This window comes from Amphiura filiformis, chromosome 6 (assembly GCF_039555335.1).
Source record: "Amphiura filiformis chromosome 6, Afil_fr2py, whole genome shotgun sequence".
Taxonomy (NCBI): Eukaryota; Metazoa; Echinodermata; class Ophiuroidea; order Amphilepidida; family Amphiuridae; genus Amphiura; species Amphiura filiformis.
In genome coordinates, this window is record NC_092633.1 from 58301709 (window position 1) to 58323977 (window position 22269).

Below are 22269 nucleotides of genomic sequence, written 5' to 3' on the forward strand. Positions count from 1 at the left end.
GGTGAATTTTTGACTATCTGACCCACGATTCTGGCTGAACATTTTTGGCAACCGTGCAAGCATTAATCTCTGTACAGTAGATGGGTTGGGATGGGTAAATTAATGCTGTATTTTTACTTCAAAAAATGCATGGATTACTATGCCATGATCATTAAACTATTAGTGGATGATGTTAATTGTATTTGCTATGAAAATTTAGTGTCTGAAGGAAAAATACATAATTCTAAATTAATTATCTTGTTAAGGATATTTGAATATTACATGCAACCCAAAAAATAATAATAGGAATGAAAAAAATACAAGCTCTACATCTGGTGACTTTTGGATTATACAAATTTAAGTGTTATTTTATTTTATGCTTTTGAATGTAAACACATGAACGTTTTAACCCTTGATTAATATTTTATGCTGTTAAATTGCCCATTTTGTCTCACCTTTCCACATGTGATTGATCATGCACTAAAAACAGCATAGGCAGAACCAAATAAACACCAAAAGATGATCAAAATAACAACAGCATACACATAGCCTCTGATGAGTCCTCTCTTATTCACCAAACCTAGTGGATATTGGATAACCTGTATTGGCTACTTGTATGTCCGTAATACATATGTTAATACGCATTCCCCTGGCTATGCACACTGTACAATATAGGTAGAGTATCAATAAATAATGACAGGACTGAGAAGAAACTGGGGCAAATCACTGAGGCAACTTGACTGTCTGTCTGTCTGCATATCAATATTGGTAAATGGTTCCCAATGATGAAAACAAAACATTGGTTGGGAAGATAAATCAATGTGGGATATCTAAGTTACATTCGGTCGGTCGGCACTTGCTATGTATCGCTTCATCGCATTGGTTGTTTTTGCAGGGATTTGGCTATTCAATCTTCAGCCCTCTGACACAAAGGGGACACTTTCCGTTGCACTTAATGGGGGAAATCACAAAACATGCCATAAAATAAATACCTCTTGGTGAAACAATTCAAAAAAATTAAAGATTTCATATCAGGGAATAAACTGTGAATAATAACAAAAAGGCAAATTGGTATTTTTTATGTGAAGGAAATTGACTGAAACTGAAAGGCTCTGTACAAACCAATACAGATTTTGTGAGAGTGTCCCCTTTGACAGACATAAGAAATGGGTAAGTGCAATAGATGGAACAACCCTGACCGAGGGAATTGTTACTATATTATGCCACATTAATGTTAATAATATTATTAAACAACACAACCTATTTCACTGCGATATAGTTTTCAGTCTTTTCATGACAACCTCATCCACATAGCCAAAGTTCCGTGTAATAAAACAAATACTACATGGTTTATATCGGGAAATAGGACAACTATTTTTCCCTCTCTACTAAGTATAGATTTCAACTGTAACAGCACAATATGGGATCTAATTGTAGTAGTTGTTGAACATAGAATACATAATGTCCACTGCTGAATGCAAGGAGGGTGCAAGTGTATTTTAAAGAGGAAAATAAAATATTTGTTTAGAAAGAAGTGATTATTGTAAATCAATTTAGTCAGGAAATTAAGAACTCAGCTTTCACTTTCAAAACGGATAATGTGTAGGTTTTACTGTAGAATTGTTGTGCATTTGTGGGGGTGTAGATGTTTGTGTTTTCATTTATACTTGCATGGTGAGTGTTTGTTTTTGAGTGTATTGTCTATTGTGTGCTTTTAAGGGGGTACTACACCCCTGGCCAATTTTGTGCCTATTTTTGCAGTTTGCAAAATTATAGCGCATTGGTAACAAGTAAGATATGTATATTATAGGGGCAAGGACTACAACTACTGCACTGAAAATTCAGCAACTCAATGCAAGTAGTTATTGATTTATTGATCAAATAGTGGTTTTCCTCATTTTTGACTGTAACTCCACAACTGTTGTCTGTGCTGAAATAAAATTTCCAGTGCAGTAGTTGTAGTCCTTGCCCCTATAATATACATATCTTACTTGTCATCAATGCGCTATAATTTTTGAGAAAAATGCAAAAATAGGCACAAAATTGAGCAGGGGTGTAGTAAATGGGAAACTGTTGTGGTCTACGCTTGCTGGACAGTGCAGGTAGATCATCACACATAGGATATAAAGGCATTACAAACAATGTTTGCAAATGGGAGGTATACATGTAGGTAGGCAACTTAGAGAGAAAATGTGATTTAGCAATTCTCGCAGTGAATCTCGCTTTTTAGTGCTTTAAAAAGATTCCACTCGCTTTTAAAAGATTCATTTCTGGCAAGAAAAATGGGGGCAAAGTAATTTCAGAGATGGAGTGGGGAGAAACCTAAAAATACATGTTTGCTTAAATTAATCTCTGTTTGCCCCCCAAAGTGGAAATTGTTCTGATCTCCTTATTTTGACAGATGCCCTCAGGTATACACATTGAATACTTACATAAGATACCATGGATGTCTCTGGATTTGTGATATCTGTAAAATACAACAAAAAACAAATGTCATTTACATCATCTACTTCACTTAATGTCATCAAGCAAGCTTTGTTTATCAAAATAGAAATTAAAAGTGTAATGAAATACACCATCACCAAGTACTTGGGGTAGTCCAAACCAAACACTATATAAATCTAGTGGGAATGAATGAGAACTTCACATCAATAACACTCAGGGTTGCTGTGATAGTGCCTCAACAGCCCAATTGGGCTACTTTTACATGATCTTTCACATGATTTGCCATCAACCATGTTACGACTCAGCTCAAATCACTTCGACTCAACATTTTAAGACTTGTGACTCAATTTGAGTCTTATATCCCAAATTGACTTGAGTCAACACTTCAATGACTTGACTCGACTTGAGACCTAAATGACCTGACTCAAGACTTGAGTTTATTGAATCAATTCTGTCTGTCATGTCCAAAGAGATAAGACTTGAACAGTCTGGATACTTACGTGTTTAGCGCTATAGAAAATCCGCCATATAGATTGGCATGCATGGTGACCAAATTAGAGTACAACTGGTACAAATGTATGTATCGGCAAAAGTCCACATTGAATGATAACTTGCATCTTTAAGCTTAAAGTTTTAAAAAGGTTTTTCGCATAGCGCTTAGTGCTCAAAATCTCAAGTTTGCCAGATACATGGTGAAAATATTTTGGTGCACTATTATAATTGCTCTTCATAAGCAGCAGGCAAACATGGTGATTCTTGACATCTAGTATCTTTGACACGACTCAGAAAAAGGCACCACATATTGCTCAAAATTGGAGGTGTGGCAGTTTTTAATGGTAATATCATTTTGCCAATTGTCACCAATATGGGAGGCTAAATTTTACAATAATCTACAACACTATTATATTGGTTGATTAAAAGAACAGGAGGTGTATTCAATCATATAATGATCAGCCCAATTGGTCAATTTCTTTGCAGGATTCCATAAAATCACCCAAATATTGGTATTGTGGGTGCCTTTTCCACTGACAATACAAATCTGGTTACTTGAGCGCTGACCACGCTGTCTTGACATGGTGTTCGCCGCACATTCAGTCTGTAAATTTGTGGCAACCCACCCTGCTATAACACTCAGCTATTTATAGCTAGCTGCAGAAACAAGTCCTGTACAACATCAAGGGACTACTTGGAAAAGGACCGACCACAATTAAGATCAGAACCCAAGAGGATCGCATTTATAATCTAATCTCAAAAATGTGAAAATGAAATATCAGCTACCAAATTGGAACCATTCCCTCCTTTCAGACAGATTACAATCTACCCACTGCATTTTATACATAAAGTTGACATTCAAAAGCTGCTCTATCTGCAATGTTGTTACATTTATTCATTTAAAGTTTTCTTACATTAACCTGCAGAGGAAATCCATTTAATTTCAATATGTTTTTAATTTGCAATATGCTGGAAGTGTTTGCAAAATTAAAAATTTATATTTCTGCTACAAGTTCTTCAGTTAATATTGGCGTATCCTGCTGGTGTATATTTGTGGCTGTGAGCCCGAAGTGGAATTCCACAGTTAATGAAAAATGACATGTGGTGATAACTGCAACAATTCCTTCGTTAAAAATTCATTAGGTGAGGTCATCAGGAAAAATTAGTACTTTGATGGGCACATTTATTCATCAGTTTTAGGCTTGTTTTTTATTTGCAAACATTCTTGCCGATTTAATATGTACAAAATATGCTAGAAAGACAATCAAAAATATTTGACAAAATAGTGAATATTCTCAGTCATAAGAGTCATTGAAATCACAAATTTGTTGAATGTTTGTGCCTTCAAGTATCCCATGACCAGCCAAGTGGGTCAGTTGCCTGCAGGAGTCTAATGGTATCATATGCAAAATAGCAAGTTGCACAAAATCCTTACAGTAAGTGTATGTTATCACATCTAGTATTGGATTTAATTAAACAAATTTGTAATCAGAATTTGAGTTGTCATTCTAGAAATACAATTATTTTAATGGGGTCAGATTTATTCATATTGGATTTTGTACCACACATTGGCCCGGGCACATTGGGCTATTCCAGTTGAAATCCATATACCTCCTAGGCTCTTATGGAGGACATGCCTTAATCTCCCACACAGGGGGTGTAGATTTCAAAATAGAGTCACCCATTTAGGTAACCCCAATTTTTAATTCACTCCCTGTGTGGAAGATTAATGTCATGTCTTCCATAGGGGGTATGGGGATTTCAACTGGAATAGCCCATTGAGACATCTACCAAAATAAGTTTCAGGTGCACTAGTGGTTTTGATGTTTAAGGAGAAATGTGTGTAGAATAGTATTGGTGATAAACCATGGAGAATTTTTAACACCTTAATGCATCATATTTCAGGGCTAAAATTTCATTGGAATTATGAGAAAAATGTGAGCTTTCTTCTGATACCAAAATTTCCATTTTGATAGGATAAAGTGGAGCGATGAGGCTGTCGATTTGATCACACATTTTTAAGATGATAAATTATCTTGTACATGTAGTATCCATCATGATCTGAATGGAAATAAGACACTCCACCTTTTTATAATACTTTTTTTTTCAAAGAGACTCCAAATAAAACCATGGGCTAACATATGTTTAACAAGGTTCAACTTCTCTATCTTTTTTTTGTATTATTCCAACATTAACCTCAAAATGCCACTTCTAAAAACAAGTCTGATTCATTTAAGTGTGCTTACTATGAACCTTATTGACTCCAAAGCTTTTTTGCTATAAGCTAGCTGTCACATGGAATCATGGACCTGTAACACTCATGCTGCAGTGAGTTGTACATTTGCATGTATGCATGTCCTGTCAGGGCAGGAAGGCTCAAAAGTCACGTACCAGTAGATACTTTGTCAATATTCCATAGAGTCACTAGAATGAAAAACTCTTGTTTTCAACTTCTTCTTTATCGATTCATACATACAAGTAATATGTATTCTCAATAAAAGTGGAATGATTACATGCAAAATAATGACATGAGATAGAATTGCATATTATTTGCTTGTTTTGTGGTATTAATTGTCACTGTGGCTTTTACTCTCATATCAAGGTGGATACAGACATTGTATTATCTGGTGCAAGGTCCCTTTTATGCGTTAACCATCGTTATACGCACGCGACGTCGAGCATGTGCATACATGTAGGACCTTGTGGAAAACAATACGCCCTGGACAACTAGCAGTACGCTTAATTTATTAAAGGAAATCATTTGGTACAAATTTCTAAAAGAGCCTATTACGTTCATAGCTGAAAATCTTACAAATAAGTTATAATCAGAAACTCATCCCAATAATCAAGTAGAGAGTGATTATTTTTTAAATGATGGGGCACTTGATAAGAAACAGGCAAATAATTTGTGAAATAAATCCTTGTTCTGGTTCCATTTGGTTTTTCTTATTTTTGTTTTTCTTATCAAGTCTAATCAAGGCAAGGCATTAACAATAGTTATCGATTACTAGGGAGTGCTGAAGACTTGGTACAAAGGGGTTTACCACCCACTTTCTGGTTGGAAACAAGTTCAGAAAGGGCATTCCATATATATGCTGGCAGAAAAGGGGAGAAATGATCTCTTGTGGCTGTGGCAACCAAGTTACATCTTGGAAATTTTACAGCAAGGTGATCAAACAATCACTGTATGAAGCTTTGGCAGTAGCTGGCATAACAGGATAGTCAGTCATGCTGTAACTTACCGTTAATCGTTTTTCTGGATTTGTTTCTATCATCCCTCTAAGTAAGTTTTGACAATCTGGTGGCACAAAATGTGGAATGTGAAATACTCCTCGTTTGACTTTCTCTAAAAGATTCCTGAGGTTGTCGTCATCAAAGGGCAAAGCACCCTGTGAATAAGAAACACAAAATGTAGAAATTAAGCATTTGGGTTTGAAGTTCTCTATGATTCCTCAAGTTGTTGTTGTCATCTAAAGGCAAAGTACCCTTTAGAAATAAATAGAAATATAAAGAATAAATGAACATTTATTGAATGATAAGGTTACCTTGTGTATTTTTTGCATTAATTTTGTCATTTTATGTAATAAGATACCAAAGTTGTAATCAATATTTATGGAGCATGCTAATCACGACGAATACATTATTAAAGGTTGAAATTATTATACTTGGTTCTCTGGGTTGATCGGACAAACAAATTTTAATCTTTACCAAGAGCAGCTAGCGCATAAATGTTGAAAAAAAAAGGAAAAAAAGAAGATTGAAATCTATAATAGGCATTAGGTTCGAATGATGTTTATCACATTCCTACCGTATTGTATATCAGAAATGATATTTATAATAGAAAAAGTTACATAGTGATGGAATTTTTTTTAATGTTTATGTGCACTGGTTGCTCTGGGTTAAGATTAAAATTTGTTCACTATTAGAAGTTTGTCACGCAGAGCATAAAATTACGCTATTTAGTAACAATAAAGATGTGAGTCACACAAGACAACAATATCCTTACATTTTGTATCTGAACTCTTCATGGATTTGTTGGCTATTCCATCCAACCCCCCTGTGGAAGATTTCACTGCCATGTTGACATTTATCAAATCCAGCTGAATCTTGCCCAATTTGGCCTAAATTTAGCCAATTTTATATGAAATTCCCAGATAAAACATTCCACACTTTTCATGGATGAAAATGGTTGGACCTAAAAAAAATGTTAAATTGTTAAATTTAGTTGAAATTCAAAATTCCTCCACAGTGGGGTAAGGTTTTAAAATTGAACAGCTCATTGAAGGGCAAGGTATCCTGCAAATACCACAACACACAGAATAAATGATTGTCTTTGACTTTCCTTAAACAATTCATCTAGATCTTTTCATTTAAGGACAATGCACCTTGCAAACATGATCAAATATACAGAGGATACATCAACAAATAGATGACAGTGACTTATTGTGCACTTTGCCAAAATGATCAACAATTTCCTTCATACACTTTTGAGATCTATTGCCAATGGTGAACTCAAAATGCTACAATTAAGAGGTTGTACATGTAGCTTGGTTGAATACACTCATGGTGAAAGATCTGACCATTAGGGCTAGGCCCTTCACACTTGATTCTGGGTTTTCTATCACCACACCGGTGTTTAAAATTTGCTCCCTTTTTGAATTACAAAGTGTGTTTTTGCAGTGAAAAAGGCCAGAACTTATGCACTCTTTTCACTTGGATCGTAATCTGAATTAGCTTCACATACGTAAATGCTATAACTGATCTAAACCCTAGGTGAACCAAATTTCCTTTCTTTATTGTATTACGGGTAAATTGGCGTGTGTATGGGAGACTGACTGCATTTAATTCCACATTTTGACTGATGAAATTTTTGAAAATAATGATTAATGAAAAGCGATTATATTGAACCTATTTGTAAATTAACACACTAGATGGATGAAAATATGTTTCATACTATAAATTACTAAGTGGGCCCCTCCTTTCACCAGGCATTACTGATATCAAACATTTAGTATCATGCAACATTCATAATGGGAAATGTTGATGAATTTTGCTCCTGAGCAGCAGATAATGTTACTGAATATGCAGTTTCATGTACAAATTCACTAGTGCACTCTTTATATTGCCTATAATATAACAATATCATTTACTACAGAAATGCTAGAGCATATAATTATGTGTACATCCATATCAAAACGATGCACTTGTCAGCTAGCTGCTACATGTGTCTCATTTCACATAATAGCTAGGAATAAATACCAGACTCATATCAAGTGGAGGTCACTTCAAATCATCCCCAAGTGAGTGACCTGGTTATGAAATGTTCTCTGTATTAATAAGCCATGTGACTTGGGGATGATTTGATGTGACCTCCACTTGAAATGAGTCTGGTATTTATTCCCAGTTATTATATGAAATGAGACACATGTAGCAGCCGACGAGTGTATCCTTTTGATATGGATGTACACATATGCATTCATATTAACATGCTATACAAATTCTTCAAATCTGTATCATTTCTGCTAAGCACAGATAGCGATAAAGTAAGCTACATGATTGACTACACACAAGGCCATAAAAATAGCGTATGTGAAGGTATATTGTAAAACCGGTCATTAATCATAATAGATGTGAACTATTAAAAATGAAAGTGATATTTGCCAACAAATCACTGGCTATTAGCAGGTGAAATCTGACTAAAAGCTCAAGGTAATCTTGGTGGTCAAAAGAATGCGCTATTCTAATTGAAATCCATACACTACCTATGGAAGACATGACATTTATCTCCACACAGGGAGCGTGAATTTCAAATGGAGTCACCTACTCAGGTAGTCCCATTTGAAATTCACACTCCCTGTTTGTGAGAATATGGTCATGTCTTCCACAGATTTCAACTGGAATAGCTCTAGGTATAAAATCAGGGTTTTTTTAAGGTTATGTGCCAAAGTAACTAGATTCTTATTCTTAAATAAAATAAAAGTTATATAAATCAAATGACCTTTTGTTACATAATAATGCAATAGCAAGAGGTGAACTATTGCTAGAGGACACCTACTTTTTTGATGCTATCTATATTTATAAGTACAGAAACGTTGTGTGTTTTTATAGATGCCATAGAAGCTGGATTATTATATTATTTTTAGATTGAAAAGGTTTTATAGGTTGAAAGCTAGCTGTGCACATACTTTTTTAGTAGTCTGCATCAAATAGTCACAACTTTGATGGCTATTTGCAGGTCAAATCTGACTAAAAAGCTGAAGGAAACATTGAGAGACAGTCAAAAGAATGGATCATTCCAGTTGAAATCCATACACCCCCTATGGAAGACATGACCTTTGAGGGATATTCTCTTCTACACAGGAAGTGTGAATTTCAAATGGGATTACCTGAATGGGTGACTCCATTTGAAATCTACACCCCCTGCGTGGGAGATTAAAGGTTATGTCTTCCATAGGGGGTGGATTTTAACTGGAAGAGCCCAATGCATGGAGCAAGCAAAAATATTATATAAATACCCAAAATGCTGTTAATTCTGATCATAAATCAACACAGTATGCAATATTCACATGGACATCAATGACTGCTACTGCAAATTTTGCTACATTTTATTGATAGCATTTTCCTTATTTATGGCCATAATTAAGATCGACTATCACCAGATCAAAGTCAAAAGGTGTGACTACCGCAAATAGTCGATTTAGTCATGCATCCCTTCAACTTACCACTAGTAATGCATAGAGTATAACTCCCGCGCTCCATACGTCTGCTCTCCTTCCATCATACTTTTCACCCTGTAACATAAACAAAGATGCATAAATTCCTTGTATAAATATTTAACATCAAGGAGATATTATTTCACCCAAGTAGAATAATACTCATACATATATATAAACCTAGCCCTCATTTTAATGAACCAGAAATATTGCTGACATTTAAACCAAACTGTCTGAGTCATTAATGCATTCAAAATTGTGAGCCATCAAAGTGCATTATAGAGTAGTGAACACCCACCATATGTCCAAGAGATCACGGCTTCAGGTGTAACAGACCATGGTACACTACTGTCACTATCACAAGTCACTGTGAATATACACTCTCAGATATTGGATTGTTACAAGTTTAGTAGTGAATGATGTCAACAGTTTTTTGTGGTTGTGCTTCAAGTTTGCCAAAAAACCACCCTTCTATGAGTGCATGTATGCCCTTTAATGATTAACGTCACGTGCATGATTCGATAATGTGCCCAGCGAAATACACACATACGTCACTACCAAACATGAGGTGCTGAACCAAATATAGCTATACTATGTTTCACCCCGAGTTTGGTTACGACAAAACATGTATGCGTATGCAGGATTAGGTTTATAGTACGAGGGATTTGATCCAGCGACCAAGTATTGAACAGGAAATCCTTGTATTGTACTTTAGAAGAAACAGCAGGTCTCGTAACAATAAAAGAATGGTGGAGAGTGAACAAAATCACCTTGGTGGGCAACAGATTCAGAGGGTCAACATAAACTATCCAATCACAAACAACTAGATCCTTCATGTGCCCAGCCTGTATGTTTAAGATGAGACACATGCAGTCTAAATACATGCCTGCGATACGTACAATGTGACCCAGAAACACTTTTCTAATGTCTCGGATACATGATTATGTATACTCACACAAAATCAATTGGGACAATGGCAGGCTGTCTCTCCGACCTTCATAAAGTTCATCTACATGCAGTTTAGCCTTATTTTGCTCAAACCAAACATACAACTCATACACATACATTTTACTTCTTGAATCAATATATATGTCTACATCATAATTGACAAGAAAGTTGTTCACAGCAATAAAACAACAAAAGTTAGCAAATGTTCACTCATATGTAAGAAAGTCATAGCATGATAAGAGGCCTTCCCCTTACTGCACAGAAGCATTTAATGTTTTGCGTACTGGCCATATGCTCCCAACATTAAAAGTCCCAAGTTTTGAGACACTTTTTCAAAATACCAAGAGCTACCTCAAGAACCACTGAACCAATAGAGGGCTTGTTTGTGCTTATTTTAATACATTTTTCATGCCTATTCCAAATATGGTCATCCAAATGTACAATTCTGAAACTTTTTTGAAACTTTGGAACTTATCATCTGCGGTTGACATCCGTGTGGAGAGGGTTAACTTCCTAGGTGTCAAATTTCATGAAACATCCTTCTACAACCAATGATTTTGTTTAAAGTAGTCAATTGTCACTTTATATGACTTTAACACTTGAGACAATGTTCTTCTCATCTGCCCTTCCAAGTAAAAACACTGTATCTGCACATATGTTAGACAAAAGATACTGCCTTCTTACTTAAGTGACAGGTGTATTTGAACCAGTCTGCTCCTGAGGTCATAATGCAGTATCTACATGTAAAACAATCTATATTGGAGATATTAAGAAGCGAGTGAATGTGGTAAATTTCTATCTGTCTATGTAAAGAAGCATCCTAGACAATACAAATCATTCATTCCTTATTTTGTTTTCGATTTAAGACCAGTTTTGTTAAAATCAGAGCATTTGACAATTTTTGGTTCTTGTGGAGGATAAAATTTACTGCATCCACATACACTTCATACAGAAATTTTAACCTTATCCACATTTCAGGTTCTTAGCTAGGCTTTTAACAAGTGCCCATAATTTTCACCAAACATGTCCAAAATTTAACCATGAAAACATAAACCAGAACTCTGTCCCTTCTGGGGTTCAGTCAATTCAAATAGCTATTGCTATAGCCTCAATTTATAAGTCCAGTCTTGTTTGAGTTCATTATGTTTAGAATTTAGCATACATGTGATCATGTATGTCTGTCATAGGCATTAATTATACAGGCTACCCCAGACCAAACTGACAGGTAGACAGGTGGCTAGCTAACAACCCTGCTGTGTTTTTATCTAGGATACAGATATCTTGCATCAGTAAGAGGAACCATCTCCTGATAATTGATGTGCACACAATTTATTTTTACTTGGAAAAGCAGACATGCATGATGTACAACTTACCCGGATAACTTCAGGACATGCATAGTGGGGTGAACCACAACTGGTTTCTAATAATGACTGGTCGAGTTGTAGTGATGCCATACCAAAATCTGCAACTCGAATATTATTTTTGTCGTCTAGTAGTAAGTTTTCAGGCTTCAAATCTCTATGACTGCAACAAACAGATAAATAATAGAAAATTTTAGTCAATATATGCAGTAACACTGAAATGAATACTATACCTACAATCTTGCAGTAAGTTGCTAGCTTTGAAACACACATACACAAACATAACCCTACAGAGTTTGAGACCTGCACTTTTGTTTCACACTGAGTTTGGCTGTGCTTTTACATGGTTGTACCGCAAACATACTAACAAACTGCTTTTGTATACCTGTGTACACACTCTGGGGTACATATGAGGTTAGCACACATGATTCAATACGGCAACTGGCAAAGTATGCATCTACATCACTACCAAACTCAAGGTGAGACCAAATTTAGATATGCTATCTACTGAAGATAGCACCAGAAATGCTAATCTATAAACAGAACAAAACACATCATAACTGGGCATAAAGGCATATTATTATGTGCTATCTACAGAAAATAGCAACTAAGACAACACATCATAACTTGCCATATCTCTAGCATGATAGGCATTATATCAAGTGTTATATACTTCATTAATATATTCTTGTTCATTGATTGGTTAAAAGTGGATCACATGACCAAAAATAGTTCTACCATCAGTACTCCTATCCGTAAATAGTACCTCTAAGCCGTAAATAGTATTTGCAATGTCCCGGATGAGCCGTAAATAGTACCTCCAAGCCGTAAATAGTACTTTTGACCATGCCTTCCTCGATGCGCGCATTTGATGCAACGGAACAGTTCACGCACGCGAAACTGCCATAGCGTGATTTCACGCTGCTGTAATTGGTTAGCCCGATTTTAGCCTATTCGATTTTTTTGTGGGGAAAAATATAGGTTGTGCTTAAATTGGTCGTGCTGTTCACTCAGAATAGAAGCTGGAGAGTCAAAACGTCAAATAATTTTCTTTTAACCAATCAATGAACAAAGAACATATTAATGAAGTATATAAAACAAATATATACTGCCTTTATTCGAAGTTCTGGTTAAAACTATGGTCCCTCGTTGAGATCAAATAATACTATTTTCCTTCGGGGCTGCGCCCCTCCAGGAAAATAGTAATATTGATCTCACCTCCGGCCCATAGTTTTAACCAGAACCTCTCATGGCAGTATATATTTGTATACTATCTACTGAAGATAGCAACCAAGTTTAATGGCCTATAAAAACAACACATCATAACTTGCCATATCTATAGCATAATAGGCATTCTATTAAGTGCTATCTACTGAAGATAGCAACCGAGTTTAATGGCCTATAAAAACAACACATCATAACTTGCCATATCTATAGCATAATAGGCATTATATTCAGCGCTATCTACTGAAGATAGCAACCAAGTTTAATGGCCTATAAAAACAACACATCATAACTTGCCATATCTATAGCATAATAGGCATTATATTAAGTGCTATCTACTGAAGATAGCAACCGAGTTTAATGGCTTATAAAAACAACACATCATAACTTGCCATATCTATAGCATAATAGGCATTATATATATATATCAAGTGCTATCTACTGAAGATAGCAAATGAAGTTTAACAGACAATGAAGACAACACATCATAACTTGCCATATCTCTAGCATGATAGGCATTATATCAAGTGTTATATACTTCATTAATATATTCTTGTTCATTGATTGGTTAAAAGTGGATCACATGACCAAAAATAGTTCTACCATCAGTACTCCTATCCGTAAATAGTACCTCTAAGCCGTAAATAGTATTTGCAATGTCCCGGATGAGCCGTAAATAGTACCTCCAAGCCGTAAATAGTACTTTTGACCATGCCTTCGGCGATGCGCGCATTTGATGCAACGGAACAGTTCACGCACGCGAAACTGCCATAGCGTGATTTCACGCTGCTGTAATTGGTTAGCCCGATTTTAGCCTATTCGATTTTTTTGTGGGGAAAAATATAGGTTGTGCTTAAATTGGTCGTGCTGTTCACTCAGAATAGAAGCTGGAGAGTCAAAACGTCAAATAATTTTCTTTTAACCAATCAATGAACAAAGAACATATTAATGAAGTATATAAAACAAATATATACTGCCTTTATTCGAAAGTTCTGGTTAAAACTATGGTCCTCGTTGAGATCAAATAATACTATTTTCCTTCTGGGGCTCGCCCTCAGGAAAATAGTAATATTGATCTCACCTCCGGCCCATAGTTTTAACCAGAACCTCTCATGGCAGTATATATTTGTATACTATCTACTGAAGATAGCAACCAAGTTTAATGGCCTATAAAAACAACACATCATAACTTGCCATATCTATAGCATAATAGGCATTATATTAAGTGCTATCTACTGAAGATAGCAACCGAGTTTAATGGCCTATAAAACAACACATCATAACTTGCCATATCTATAGCATAATAGGCATTATATTCAGCGCTATATACTGAAGATAGCAACCAAGTTTAATGGCCTATAAAAACAACACATCATAACTTGCCATATCTATAGCATAATAGGCATTATATTAAGTGCTATCTACTGAAGATAGCAACCGAGTTTAATGGCTTATAAAAACAACACATCATAACTTGCCATATCTATAGCATAATAGGCATTATATATATATATCAAGTGCTATCTACTGAAGATAGCAAATGAAGTTTAACAGACAATGAAGACAACACATCATAACTTGTCATATCTATAGCATGATAAGCATTATATATATCAAGTGCTATCTACTGAAGATAGCAACCAAGTTTACCAGACAATGAAGACAACACATCATAACTTGCCATATCCATGGCATATTAGTAGGCATAATATCAAGTGCTAGTATAATAGAAGATAGCACCAAGTTTAATAGGCCATCTATATGGTAGGAGGACTTCATCTTTGCCTCCGTTGATAAGCCTTATTATATCCCTCATTAATATATTCTCGTTCATTAATTGGTTAAACGAGTATCATGTGACCAAAAATAGTTTTGCTATTTTGCAAACTTGTTAAAAAGCCGATTGAGGAGGGAACGGGTACTATTCAAAGTACTATCTCCCGGGAAATAGTTTTACTATCTCCCTCTGAGCTGGCGTCCCGAGCGCAGTATGACCTCATAACGGCGCGTCGCAGTTCCTAGTGGTCAGTGCAACTCGCCACATACACGGGATATCAGTACCGGTTCCGGGGTATTAATGTGTAGCAATTCGTTTTGTCTTGCGAAGCACACAAGCAGCACAGAAGTGCAGCTAAAATACGGCGGTTTAATGGCATAAATCAGAGTTACATCAGGATCAATATCTTATATTGATGGTGAAATAACAAAGAACATGGTTACTCGTTTCACGGCGGTATTGTAGAGGTTTACAGCTTACGTTTTCACGGTAAGCTTTAGTCACTCAACTGTGTGCGTGCTTTGTGCATTCAATCAAAACAAAGCAAGGCCAGCGTAGCCTTGACTAGGCCTAGGCCTAGCCTACATTTATGCCTAGGCCTATGCCTTGTGTTTTATGAACAAAGAATATATTAATGAAGGATATAAAACAAATATTTACTGCTCTAAATTAGGGATCTGGTGGAATCTATTGGTCCCCTCGGTGAACTGGAGACCCGTGAGCCTACTATTTTCCTCGACCTGGCGGTCTCGGGAAAATAGTAGGCTCACAGTCTCCAGTTCACCTCGGGGACCAATAGATTCCACCAGATCCCTCATGAGCAGTAAATATTTGTATACTAATTCCTGCATGCCTTTTTACTACAATCAAGCCATATACATAACCCAATGCATTTTCTTGTCAAAGCTTTTACTAGCAAGCTGACAAGTTGAGAACACATGAACACAGCATAGTGACAATTTCCTCTACTTGATTAACTCCTTCCACATGAGTGTTGCCTACTAACGACACAGATAGAGTTCAGGTGCAAAATATATACTTTATTGCTGCCCTGTGTTATTTTTGTACAAAATGTTGTTATTGATAATGTTATTTTAATTTTAGTGTTAACACTATCAATAAAAAAATACATAGGGCAGCTTATGGGGAGATCACATTTTGCATCTGAACTCTTCACATTCTCAATGGAAATAAAACTAGGATACACCTCAATTTTATTTTTTACCTCAATTTTATTTTTCTAAACTATTAGTTAGAAGAATCGATGAAACTTAAATCCAAGTGCTTCTATACATGAACATGACTAGTACTAGGATAGCAATTATGATGTAGCTTTATGGGACCACTGCACTGCACGCTCAATCCTAACACGTAGTAAAGCACTTATTGAAAACGACAGTTCCTTAGTTCCGGTCAACAACATAGCTCAGACTATGCTGCTTTTATCTTGACGGACCACATTTATAACCCAATATGCATGTGTTATGGTATATACATACATCATTGCATGTTTAGGGTTACAATACTTACTGCATCTTGTGGTTTAGGGTTGCAGATCAAATAGATTAATATTGTAATATTGACATTAGGCAGTGGTGTATTATGCAGGATGGGTTGTGGGAGACAGGGCATGGCCCGGGGGGGGGGCATGGTTCCTCCAGGGCAGGCCACCTATATCTATCAGGTAGAAATTCAACCAAAACTGTAGTGTACATCTTCTGTATAAATTCACCTTTAGGGTCAGAATAGTGTAAAATTATCACTTTTAATGCACTTTGCACACAATGGTCCTAGTAAAATCATTTTTATATCAGGTTAGTGAAAAGTCCTAATATGCAGTCCCTCTTAAGGGGATACTACACCCCTAGCCAATTTTTTGCTTATTTTTGTGTTTGTCTCAAAAATTATAGCGCATTGGTGACAAGTAAGATATGTATATTATAGGGGCAAGGACTACAAATACTACACTGAAAATTCAGCAACTCAAGGCAAGTGGTTATTGATTTATTGATAAAGATATTGGTTTTCCCTCATTTTTGACTGTAACTCCACAACTGTTGTCTGTGCTGAAATAAAATTTCCAGGGTAGCAGTTGTAGTCCTTGCCCCTATAATATACATATCTTACTTATCACCAATGCTCTATAATTTTTGAGAAAAATGCAAAAATAGGCACAAAATTGGGCAGGGGTGTGGTACCCCCTGAAGTTTGCCCGATATATATGTGCATATCAATGAGTATATCACACCCAAAATAAGGTACACCGCGGAAAATGTTCTTTGCATTTTTGTATCTGTCGATTATTATGCTATTTGTGATCTACTACTCCATCTAAAACAACAGAAAATGGATCAAAATGCTCTGATGCTCTCCTCAAGGACTACACCTTTGAAACCCACTATACTGCAGTAAGGTGGATTTAATTATGTGACAGCTTTTTTGTCAGGACATACAGGTAGCTAATGTTATGTCTGATGTAAGCATCAGTGGGTAGGATCAGCTCACTGATTTTGCTGATGATGATCTTGTTGCTTTGTTAGTTTGTTCCTTTTGTTTGTTTGTTTGTTAGTTAGTTTTACATCTTATTGTTCATTTGGATTGTTTCATGTTTTCTTATTGTATAATAATTCTGTTTTCAGATTCTCTATTATTATATTCCAGATTTGATTGACAGCACCTACTGCCAAGAACTTGTGGAGTTTAGGCCAATAAAGAGGATAACTTGCATAAAACTTGCAATGACTGGTTGAAAGAAACACATGTCTGGTGTGAAGCCTACCCTTGCTCTCAAATTACATACCGTTTTTTGTCAAATAGTCGCTCCCCCTCAAATAAACGCCCCCACCACTTTTTTTCAACCAAGATGTTTCAAAAATGCCGATATTTCCATGCTATCTTGTGTAGTAAGCTTACCAAGCTGCCCACATGGTCGATAATAGCGTCAATAATTGGCGAAAATCTGGATCAGAAACCCGGAAGTGAACCAGAAGTCAGTGTTTCTAGTTCATAGTTCGTCATTTTAGCATGAGTTTTAAGTTTACCTAAAGATTTAACAGGAATTATCGTTCTAAAATTGACCTTGAATAAACGCCCCCCCCCCCCTTGGGAAAATGTAACGCCCCCCGGGGGCGTTTATTTGACGAAATACGGTAATTGCATAGTTACACAAATGTTTTCACATCTTTTGGCCAATTAAACAATGACATCTTCTATTAACAAATCATGAATTTTATTGTAATTTCTACAGCTACCAGTATGTGCATTTATCAAGAGTCTATCAAAAAAGTTTTATTTTTCCTCACACCTAACAACATCACATACACAAGATATCTCCACAATAATTATTACACAACTTTATCCTCTGTTGAAACTGTGCTTGCAGCTGCAAACCTAAGGCCTCTCTTGATCTATAAACATGGATTTTATTAAGTGCTTTTTTAATATTTAAGGACTAATTTTACTATGTTCTCCTTCACTAGGCCTGTACCAGCTATTATTTTACATCTATATTGTATTATATAACACTATCATGTTTTTAACAAATAATATTGACATTGCACTATTCTTGTGGTTTATCTATAAACACCCCTGCATTGACATTTCAAACAAAAATTTGAATTCATTCAATAGGAGCCAAGGAGTAGCGGGAATTTCCCTAATGTTTCCCCAGTCTTAATACATTGAATTAAAGAAGACGTGGGAATTCAACAAACTATTTAATAATGAACTGCAAATCAGGGAGGGTCTTCCTGACAGTGAATGGATTTCAATCCATACGGTTGGCAAAAGGTTTTCTTCATTTGTTTTTGATGTTGTTCTGTATTGACTTATTAGCCTATTGCTTTAATATCATACTACATGATTGAATCAGTGAGACTTGTCATTTAAACTTTTCCTGAGAAGAATTTCAATCATATCTGTGATACTATACACAGACTGATGAATGACTCTGTGTTCATTACACACTGTGCTGGCATACAACTTAACTTTGGACATGGTTTTGAGGTTAAAAACATATAGGACTGTGATTTCTTTACAATTACATTTGGCTGATGTTCATTGGATATGGTATTTTGTAGGGAATACTCTTTTTAGAAGTTTAAAAGACAACCTGATATAGGTTATAATATATATGCAAATAAAATGCACTTGTAAATTTTACATCGTATACATCTTCAATGGCTCATGCACCATTATAGCCATACAATGTCTGAACATAAAGCAGGACTATTATGGCTATATACCACAATTAGAATTCTTACCATATTGAATGACTATGACAAAAATCTATGGCTGATATGATTTGGCGGAAGAATTTACGAGCTTCTCTTGGTGTGAGTCTACCTTTTCTGACAAGGTAATCAAATAGTTCCCCACCTGATACGTGTTCTAAAACCAAATATCTGTTGAGAAACAAAAAATAGGAAAGAGTTCATTTATCAACACAACAGAGTTTAAAAGTTGAAAATTATACAAACATCATTATATATGTATGACTCAACTCAGTTTGCATGGACCAATCATTGGAAGACCTCCTCTATAATGCCTTGAAAACATTGAGACCAAAAGTTCCAGCTAATACTTTTGTAAAGACAAAAAGTTCTTGACAAAATCAAAAAAATTGCTGAATGATGACAGATGCTCTTTTAGTCCCTATGGCCAAATATCACATAACATTATACATGAGCATATAGAAGCCACAATTTCCTACTTGAATTGTTTGACTGCAATGTTAAACCACATTGTTTTCAAGAGTAAGATCAAAATGCATGAATTCCAATTGCACGTTTGTTTCAAGACCTGTATTGGTGTTATCAAAGCCCCCTTTAAAAAGCAGGCCTACACCAATGGACCTGAATATCTCACAATTTTCATCAACTGCTGATTTGTGATCTAGCCCAGTGGTATTGGTGCACCCTGGGAGACCACTTTTTTTTTTTATATTACATACACGTATCATGCTCATGTATGGGAAATAGCGGCTTCCACAATCCCCAAGTTAGTTTTTTGGTCATGTTTTATATACTTATACCCAAAAACTAAAAGTCATTATTTTTTTATTTTTTTATGTTTCATGTTCAAGGCCCTGTCAAACATACCCTTTTTTACGATTTTTGGCATTTTTGACACCCTAATGGATGTACACTTTTACAACGCTGGGCCATGAAAAACTATCTTTTTTTATCATTTTTTGTAGGACCATGCTCTCCCCTTTGGAATACTAAGAACATCTCACATGAGTGACAGTAAACACCCTACCACATGTATGGTAACTAACATGCAAGTAGTGTATGATCATGCATGTTTAATTTATACTTACAAATATTTTTTATTTTCATAAACTTCAAATAGTCCGAGGACATGTGGATGTTCTATCAATTTCATAATTGCTATTTCTCTTTCAACCTGAAAAGAAAAAAAGACAAAGTGATGTTAAATACATGAAACACACTGTGCTCAAAATATAGTAACAAAAAGTGATATAAAATGATACAAGTGATTTTGTAATCTGTAACAAGATTATCATACAACCAAAATAAACCTTGACCACACTAAATCAAATTGATTTTTTTTTCTTGCTATAACTGGCTCTCTTTTTTTTTTCTTTTTTTTTTTTTTTGGAATAAAAATGTGTCAAATTGATTTGATATTATGTGTTTGTTAGCTTTCCTTCATTTGTTTGTATATTTACTGCTGTTTATAAAATGATCAAATGATTTGAAATTATAAGCAAAAGAAAATTATGTTGTCTTCTCCCCATATACTGTAGAGAGTAATAAAATGGAACTACATGTAATTTTTCCTGTGTATACAGTATGTCTACATCATCCAAATGCTTGTGCAACAGGGTCAACTCAAAATTACTCTACACCATTTCCACTCATTTCAAATGCATGCTAGTATCACCTTTGATCTTTAAAACTGACAGAAAAAATTAACTGTTAATATAATTTTTACGTCTGACTACTCAACATAACTCGGTTCATCAGCATACTTTGATCTGTATTGAATATTACCTATTGTGCAACTGCAGTTGAAATCCATACACCCTCCTATGTGGCCTTAATCTTCCACACAGGGAGTGTAAATTTCAAATGGGGTTACTTGAATGGTTGACTCCATTTGAAATCTACACCCCTGTCTGGGGGGTTTAAGTCATGTCTTCCATAGGGGTGTATGAATTTCAAATGGAATAGCCTATTGGCAGACTTGATGTGGGATGGTACGACGTGTTCTTGCAGTTAATTGCAAGTTGTTGTTTTTTCATGATTTGTGTGTTAACCAATTATGCAAATTGCCAGCACACCTTGCTAATCACTAGTCTCAATCAATCAATTAACTAGAGAATGCATTTTACTGTGAACCTCCCACTTTAATTAGTTAATTTGCTTGCCATGTAATTAAATTACTCACCAGATTGAATATGTAAAATAAGTATAAAAGGGGTAAGATCTGGGAGTAAGATATTTGCACATTTCATGGAAGTAATGTTTTTTATGTTTATTTGTTTTTTTAATGTGATCACCAGGTCGATCTAGATTGTGGAAATTTGTTGGAGTATAGCAGTCTGGGTCCCTACCGTTGGTTGAACAAGACATATTGGGTATACTCTATATTCTCATTGAGTAGTACTCAATGATAAGTCCCATTAAAAACATCACTACTACTGTTTGGCAGTGCAACAGTGCTTCACACACCGACATCGCCTGGTTAATAATTACTTTGTACAGCAGAGACACTAAAATCAGTACCCGGGATCGATACACGTGAATGTGCTATGAACGATTTGATATTCAGACGATAAATCTTTGGATACCGGGTTAGAAAATGATGATATTTTTTTGCTTGCACTTGAATATATGTGTTGAAAGAATATGATAGTCGTTAGCTTGCATATTGAGAAAGAACCGTGCGTATTGAGCTCAAAAACTGACAAAAATTATGATTTTATAGGTGCCGAACTATAGCGCAGCGTAGGCCACTCATGGAGGCAGTCTAAAGCAGATGACCTCATGGCGTATACCATGCTCACTCACACACAGAGAGGTCAGTCACCGGGCTATTGTTGATAGCCTTAGTCGGATATCCCTCGGCCCATTATGCGTCTCAAAACTATTAAACATGTCGGAACAAAATGGCCCTGCGTGGCTGTGGATTCAACCTACTATGGCGATTTCTGCCTTGAAGATACCGGGGCGATGACACTGTGCTTCATAAACAATACATAATTTCTACAAAAACTGTAAACACTATTAATATAACAATGGTTGCTCACACATGGATATTGTGAAATTGGCAATCGATGTTTGAATATACGGGATTACAGGTA

The 22269-nt window shown here is 35.6% G+C and overlaps 1 protein-coding gene across 1 annotated transcript in view; it reads right to left on the reverse strand.

The window, feature by feature from the left end:
* Positions 1–22269, reverse strand: part of LOC140155717 (serine/threonine-protein kinase BRSK2-like) — a 120984-nt gene that overhangs the window by 28485 nt on the left and 70230 nt on the right. The window contains 6 exon segments of the mRNA XM_072178651.1: positions 2412–2446; positions 6159–6305; positions 9639–9707; positions 11951–12101; positions 19202–19342; positions 20260–20345. Of these exon segments, the coding sequence (XP_072034752.1) occupies positions 2412–2446; positions 6159–6305; positions 9639–9707; positions 11951–12101; positions 19202–19342; positions 20260–20345 (629 nt within the window).